General features: G+C 49.8%; 1 protein-coding gene across 4 annotated transcripts in view; it reads right to left on the bottom strand.

The window, feature by feature from the left end:
* NRP2 (neuropilin 2) overlaps positions 1-7401 on the bottom strand; it is a 117529-nt gene that overhangs the window by 54437 nt on the left and 55691 nt on the right. For all 4 annotated transcript variants that reach the window (XM_024738351.1, XM_024738352.1, XM_024738349.1 and 1 more), the window contains exons 8-9: positions 2508-2652; positions 1023-1372 (exon numbers count right to left, since the gene is read on the bottom strand). In XM_024738351.1, the coding sequence (XP_024594119.1) occupies positions 1023-1372; positions 2508-2652 (495 nt within the window). The remainder of the gene's footprint in view (positions 1-1022; positions 1373-2507; positions 2653-7401) is intronic.

Here is a 7401-nt window from a genome sequence, read left to right as displayed (position 1 = left end):
CCCAAAAAAAAAAAAAAAAAAAAAAGAAGAGCCAGGGTCAGCTGTCCCTGGGGGAGCCAGTGGTCCAACTTCTGCTCCATCCACTGAAGGTTCCATTTACCAAGCACTGAGCCTTTCCAAGCCGCTGGAATTATGAGCTGGGAGTTTACATCAGCACTGCATAACCTCCAACCCAGACCTTGCCTCTGCATTAAGAATGGAAAACATTTGCTAAACAGAGACATGTGATACCCCTTCCTTATTAGGGGCCCTGCTCTTCTGAGGAAAATCAGGGGTAACTTAGCAATGAGGATCGGAACGTCTGGCTGATTGGGAGATTAACCTGGAGAGGGACAGGGCTGTGATGTCCTCTCCCTTTCCTGGGGCTCCTAGGTGCCTCTCGTTGAGGGCTGACCTTCACTCTTCCGATGGCGGAAGGGGGTGTTACACTGGCCTGCGCTTCTGGACTGGAGTTAGTTTCTCTTGCCTCTTCCCAGCCTCCATGTGAGAGGCAAGAAAGATCTAAGTAGTCAAGCCCAGGAAAATATAAAGGAGTGCAGCAACACTCAGAAAAACACAGTTGTTTTTGGAAGTAATTCACTAGTTTCTATAGTTGAGCCTCCAAAAACCACATCCCCTTTGGATGTCTGGCCAGTTCCAAGGACACTTTATCTGAACCAGGGTAGAAAGAGTGTCCAAGACAGTAGAAAGGCAGTGTTGAGTAGTGGTTAGGCATTTGGGCTCTGGAGTGAGACTTGTGTCTGAATCATGGCTCTACCACAGGTACTGTATGACCCTGGCATGACATCAAGCCTCAGTTTTGTTACCTCTAAAATGGGAGGGACGAAAAGACCTACCTTCTAGAGATGTTGTAAAGGCTAAAATAAGGCATTTAGCAGAGGGCTTGGCACAAAGTAATCTCTCAGTTAATATTTGTTTGACGGGCAGGGGTTGGTGATGACCATCTAGATGGGAAATCAACAACCCCCAAATCAACCTCCCTGTTTGGGGCAAGGTTAGGGAGTCCTCCGGGAACATCCTACCTTCGGCTGCTGGGTCCTGGGGTCCTGGATGTGCTCCCAGTCTTTGCCATTTAGGCTGTAGGAGACTTTGAACTTGCGCACAAATGCCCTGGCTTCCACGGCAGTGATGCTATCTCCTCCGCGGGCTCCCTGGATGATGACGCCTTTCACGGTCTTGGGCGCTCCCAGGTCTACCTGGAGCCACTCCTCGCCCGGCTGGGCCTGAGGGATCCGAGGGAACCAGCCTGAGCGGCTGCTGACCAGGCGGGCAGCACTGGGGCTCCAGAGGTACTCGCGGGTGGAGGAAGCAGAGATCTGGGAGTCGGCAATGAGGCCCGAGAGCATCCCCAGCATGTCGGAGCAGGGGGCGTCTGCGGAGAGGGTGGAAGGTACAAGAGGTCATGCTGGTACCCTGGTAACTGGAACCACCCCCAACCAGTAGAGAACTGTCAAAGAACCTGACTATCAAACACTTTTAAGTCAGCACTGATTTCTTTGCATTTCAAGGTGGGATAGCATTGTGGTTAAGAGCTCAGCTGGGCACCAGACTAGCTGGATTCACATTTGCTTTGTCACTTACTAGTTGCTTGACTTTGGGAAAATAATTGAAGTGCTCTGTGCCTCAGTTTCCCCAGGCCTAAAGGAGGGCTAATAGCAGTACTTACCTCTTGGGGGTTGTTGCATGGATTCTGTTAGTTACAATATAAAAGAACTCAGCGTGGCGCCTGGCATGGCCGAGTGTCTCATGTTGTTAGCCAAGGACTCTCACATCCTTGGTGACACAGTCTCCACTGATCCCCCTAGGGGCAGTGAGTGCAGGGGAGCTCAGCTGAGCATTGAATTGTTACCCAGGGGATTATTTCCCGAACTAGATGGAACCGTTCCTGGGACCAGATCTTAATTTCACATGTGTTACCACAGCTCTTTACTGCCCTGCATCCTGCCAGCATCCTGGAACATGCTGTTCCCTCCACCCAAAATGCTCTTCCCCTCAGTCACCATCAGACTACTCTTTACTCATCCCCGAGTTTAAGTGTCACATCGTCAGAAAGGCTGTCCCCAAACTTTCAATCAACACTCAGTGAGGTCCCCTCACTCACTCTCAGAGCATCCTGTCCTTTTCCTTCACACACGCATCTTAGTGTATAATTACCCCTGTACTTACATTTGTTTATTATCTATCTTGCCTACCCGCCTGAAAGTTCCAGCATGTCAGAGACCCCATCTGCTGGTTCCCTTCTCTTATTCACTTCCAGCTCCCAATGTGTGGCCTGGCACACAGCGGGCCTTCCATAAGTATTTGTGCAGCGAATGAGTGAGTGGGGTGTGCGTGAAGAAATGGTAGCCGGCAAGGCAGGGTCTAGAGTCAGTGTGCATTCAATACCCATACAGGGAGTTACAGGTAAAAGCCAGCCTTCTGTTAAGGTCACGTGGTGCAATCAAGCCGTTTGCAGAGGGCTGGAAGGGGGCGCAGAGCTCCCCGACCTCACAGTAGCCCCACTTCACCTGTGACCCGGCAGCCGAAGAGCTCCAGGCGGAGGGCGATGCCCGAGTGCCAGGTCTGTGGACGGACCCTGACGAAGCGTGTCAGCAGTGGTGAGTGCAGCTTGTTCAGAACCACCTCCGTGGCATCGTTGTTGGCTTGGAAGACCTGTAACATCACACACGAATCCATGTTATAGCAATCCCCGTATGTAGGTGAGCCACGCAGCCTTTGACGGAGAGGGAAAGGTCTGTTCAATTTTATTTCCCTTAAGCTTAGAAATAATCAGTGGGTTTGTTGTTTGGTGCTGTTTTAGAAACACCATAAAAAAATGTAATTTCTCACACTGCTCTAAGTTGAAAACAATACATGGTCTTCACAAAAACTTTTGGAGGGAAGGAAAATTTTGCCTCTGGGCCTGAGGGCCAGCAGAGGAAGGCACCATGAAAGGAAAACACTTTCAGAAGTATAGAGAGAGAGAGAGAGAGAGAGAGAGAGAGAGAGAGAGAGAGAGAGGGACGGAGGGGGGGAGGGAGAGAGAGAGAGAGAGAGAGGGACGGAGGGAGGGAGGGAGAGAGAGAGAGAGAGGGGCAGGGAGGGAGGGAGGGAGGGAGAGAGGAAAAAGAAAGTAGAATATCCTTTAAAAATGGAGCGACAGGGCTTCCCTGGTGGCACATTGGTTGAGAGTCTGCCTGCTGATGCAGGGGACACGGGTTTGTACCCTGGTCCGGGAAGATCCCATATGCCGCGGAGCAGCTGGGCCCGTGAGCCATGGCTGCTGAGCCTGCGCGTCCGGAGCCTGTGCTCCGCAACGGGAGAGGCCACAACAAGTGAGAGGCCCGCGTATCACAAAACAAAAAACAAACAAAAAATGGAGCGACAATGTCATCTTTTAGGGTTGTGGACCTCTCTCACTAGCTTGAACTTGACTTTCCCTTTTCCTCAGGTTTCAGGCCTATAGAAAGATTTCCAGGGTATTTTATAATCAGAAAGTGCTTCACAATTGTTTCTGTTAGTTCCTTAGAGGGCTCCGTGGAGGGGTGAGAGGGTGGGAGTGCTGTCCACCCCCGGTGCCCCCGTGTCAATCAACACTTGCTTGGTTCTTTCTGGTCTTTGTTGTAGGGTCAGGGTTGCAGACAGGCCGCTGGAGCCCTGCCCTGGCTTTCTCTCAATGTAGACCCTGCCCTGTAATGAAATCCATCCCTGTCCCCATCTGACCAATGCACCTCTTATGGGAGGAAAGGCTTTCCAGAGTAGCTTCTAATCCAACATGGTAGGAGCAAGTCCTAGCTTACCAGATGGCCCAAATCAGTAACTGTCTTGGGCTTTTTTGTGTTCTCCATCAAAAAAGGAAAGAGTAGCTGCAACAAGTATATGTAAGTTTCTCTTGGTTTCCCTGGATAAGAGTGAAGGGAAAGACCAACTAACCATCGCTTCTAGATCATACCTCTCATAGCTCTAACAACCATGTGACCGTAAGTCCACTCACAGGCAACTCTGCAACAACTAGCAATTTCTCCTGGGTAGGGGGACAAGCTCCTTCAGCTCCTGGCACCTATAACATGCGAGCTGTTCAGGCACTGACAGACCTGGGATAAGGGGAATGCGGAAAATGGTATATTGGAATCTCATTGAGCCAGACACTGTGTAAACATAATTAGGCCTACAACATTCCGGGAAGTAAGTACTATTATTTCCACTTTACTGATGAAAAAACTGAGGCTCAGAGATGTCTGTCCAGATCTCAAGCCCTTGCCACGTTTTTAGATTTCAGGCTTGTGGTTTTCTCCCTTGACTCTCATCTCGTCTACATCTGCAGCGTTTATGTTGGTGGCTAGGAGCCGTGGAGCCCTTAAGGTCCCCAAGCATGGGTGGAATGGAAGTAGAGTTGCTCTTCAGTCGTGTGCTTGCTCCCAGGGTGTTCATAATCCCAACGTAGAATGACCCGAGTAACAGCAAAGAGCAGCACAGAAGCTTAGAGCTAACGAACAACGTGGTCCTTGCTTCCTTAGGAACTGTAACCAGGAACTCTGCCATTTGGCAACCTTGAACCTTCTATATTTCCCACCTACTAAGGTCAAAAGTTAGAGCTGTTAAGAGCACCCCACTGACAGTGGGGGTGAAGGCTCAGAGCCTTCATACCTTTTGCCAAATGAGGGGAAGTGGCCTGTTTAAGAGAAACAGAGGGAAGGAGAGGAGGAAACGAGTTTTCCCTGGACCACGGTATTCAGTTGCAACCCCTCGTTCCTGGTGTTGAGCCCACTGATTCCAGGGGAGCCCCCGCACCAGCCTTGCCACTCCTTCTCCTCCCCTGGGAAGCCTCTGCCCTGGTCCCAGTCCACCAGTTTCCTCCTCTGCTCCCTGCGGACCGCACGGAGCACCAAGGCGGGACTGCGTGCCCACCCATCCCTCCCAGCTTCGGTTTGGCGGCCCACTGCATAGTGATTGAGGACAAAGACGGGCGAGATGACAAAGCGGAGGAAGAAGAAGGGCCACGAAAGCAGAAGGAAAGAGGGTTAGTTCCAGACACCTGGGAGAAGGCCTAAGGGAAGAGAGAGGCGCCTGAACCTCTGTGATCTAATCTGGGGAGGGGCCACCGGCAGGAGGGCCCAGGGCCCAGCACGATCTCAGCCTCGCCATGCCTGTTCCTTGGCTTCCTCTGAAGCTCTGAGGAGAGGGATGGAGGAACTGAATCCAAGGGAAAGAGATTAATTGGTTCTGTGAGAATTCAGCGTGAGGCAGAGGCTCTTTGTTTTGTTTTGTTTTGCTTTGGCAGGGAAGAAGCAAATGCAGCCCTCTGCTCATTTCAGACGGCTGCTGTGAGCAGTGGTGGGTCCCCACTGGCCTACTCCCTGAGGATGGTGACGGTGGCTGTGTGTGACCTCCAACAGGAGATGCTGAGGAGTTCGCAAGCGAGGGGGCAGGGGCGGGGGCTTGATTTTCCACGTGAATATACAATTGGAGTGTTGAGTGGATCTGAACTTTAACACAGCTGCTAATCCACAGCGTACACACCACGCTGGTACCGTTTAGAAACACAGCACGTCTCGTGTTTTTAATACCCAATTTTATCTTATCTGACCCCTTCATTTCTCAGTCTTGGCAGACAACACCAAGAAACCTTTCCTCTCCTTCCTCAGTAAGGAAACGACTTTGTCTGTGGACTGCCTTGGGAAGGCTGGCTGCCTGTGGGCACGGGGGGCACACACGTGTGGGTATACACCTGGGGAGGGGCTGGTCTTCCCATAGATGCGTGTGGCCACAGGCTTGGGTGAGCCCCTGGATCTCTGTCTACAATGGCCTCAGCCAGAAAGGGAGGCAGGCACGTGGTTGATGTCCCTGAGGACATCTACCTGGTGCTCAAATTGACCTTCATTCTGCTATTCAGTTTTGCTCACTCTTCTCCCACCCCTGGAACCCAATGAAGCCTCTTTCAATGTGACCTCAAATTATCCTTCCCGTTTCCAAGCCTACGTCCTTCTCGGTGTCTTGTTGGCTCTTGACCTTGGGCTCATATCTGCCTTCCGCTCTCTGGACCCTTGGCTGAGGGAATACCATCTTATTTTAATAAACTTTTTGTATACCTCTCACTCTGAGGTGGGTGTAGTGGGAAAAAAAAGTCCAAACACCACTGAACCAGGAACCAGACTCTGCTGTTAATTAGCTCCTAGGTGTGGGCAAATATCTGTACCTCCCCCAGGCCCCAATTTCCTCCTCCATTAAATGAGGGGATTGTATGAGCTGATTTGCAAGGTCCGCTCTGGCCCCCAGACTCTAAGGCTTTCTTCACAAGAGTTTCTCATTTAGAACTGCCCCGGAAGCGTCCACTTTCTAGCATGGCATTTTAGTTACCGTTGTCCCTTGTAGCCTAAGTGCTTTTGTGGACAAGTGAAGTGGACTTTCATATACTTCAAACAGTGCCCAAAACACATGGTGACTGCCCCACTCAGAGGGAGAAAATATCTTGTTGATGTTTTAGTTCAATAACAGTTCAAATGATTAATAACGAAGAGTCATACATAACAACACCTTAGTTCTTACATATCGTCTTTCGCCCAAAGATATCAAAGTGCAATTTAAGAAGATCCATTTTTAATGAAATATTAAGCAGTTTCGATTTCTCCTGACCCAATGGATGTCCAAGGTCTCTATTTTTTCTCCTTGCACTGCCCTATTTATAGCTGGTAAATGCTATCATACATTATACATCTTTATGACTTTTTCAATGCTTCTGTGGTTTCAGAATCACCCTTCATATGTTTTCTGATCAAATTCTCTGAGATGGAACCTTGGCTTCCAGTCCTGCCATTGCAAGGTAAGGGGTTGTGTGCTTGGGAGATGATGCCAGGGAATTGGTTTTACTCCCTATTCCCTTCCGACTCACTGAATCACTATAGGCCAATCAATAAACCTTAGATACCTTGATTTCTCCTTCAGGAAAATAAAGTCGATAACACGCTTGCAGGTAGACGCACTGAACTCTACCAGCCCTCCCTGCTGGCTCCAGTGCCTGCACGATACCAAGGACAGATATTGGACTGGAAGCCACGTCACAAGCAATAAATAGGTCTTTGTTCAACTGGGGAAGTTCAAGTTCTGAAAGCCACTGACTCTCAAGTCCCACCTTGAGGCCAGGAATTTTCAGGCCATGACTTTGCAGTGAGGAGTCCATATTGCTGAGAAAACTCAGTGGCTTGTCAGCATATGGCGTACCCAGATAGACGTATATCAAACGTGGTGATCACATTTTAACATCTGCTTTGAAAGCTGGATGTCACACATGGTATACAGTTTTGTTAACTTTAAAAGAGACATGTTAATATGGTTGCTTTCCTTCCCAAAGGAAAACCAGAGGTGTGTTCAAAGTGACCCTAGCCTTCTTAAGAGGTGGGGATAGCGTTGATAATGTTGTAATGA

The sequence above is a fragment of the Neophocaena asiaeorientalis genome, unplaced genomic scaffold (genome assembly GCF_003031525.2).
Source record: "Neophocaena asiaeorientalis asiaeorientalis breed wild unplaced genomic scaffold, Neophocaena_asiaeorientalis_V1.1 scaffold258, whole genome shotgun sequence".
NCBI classification, from domain to species: domain Eukaryota; kingdom Metazoa; phylum Chordata; class Mammalia; order Artiodactyla; family Phocoenidae; genus Neophocaena; species Neophocaena asiaeorientalis.
Note: the sequence above shows the minus strand (reverse complement) of the source record. Positions and strands in the feature narration are given on the sequence as shown.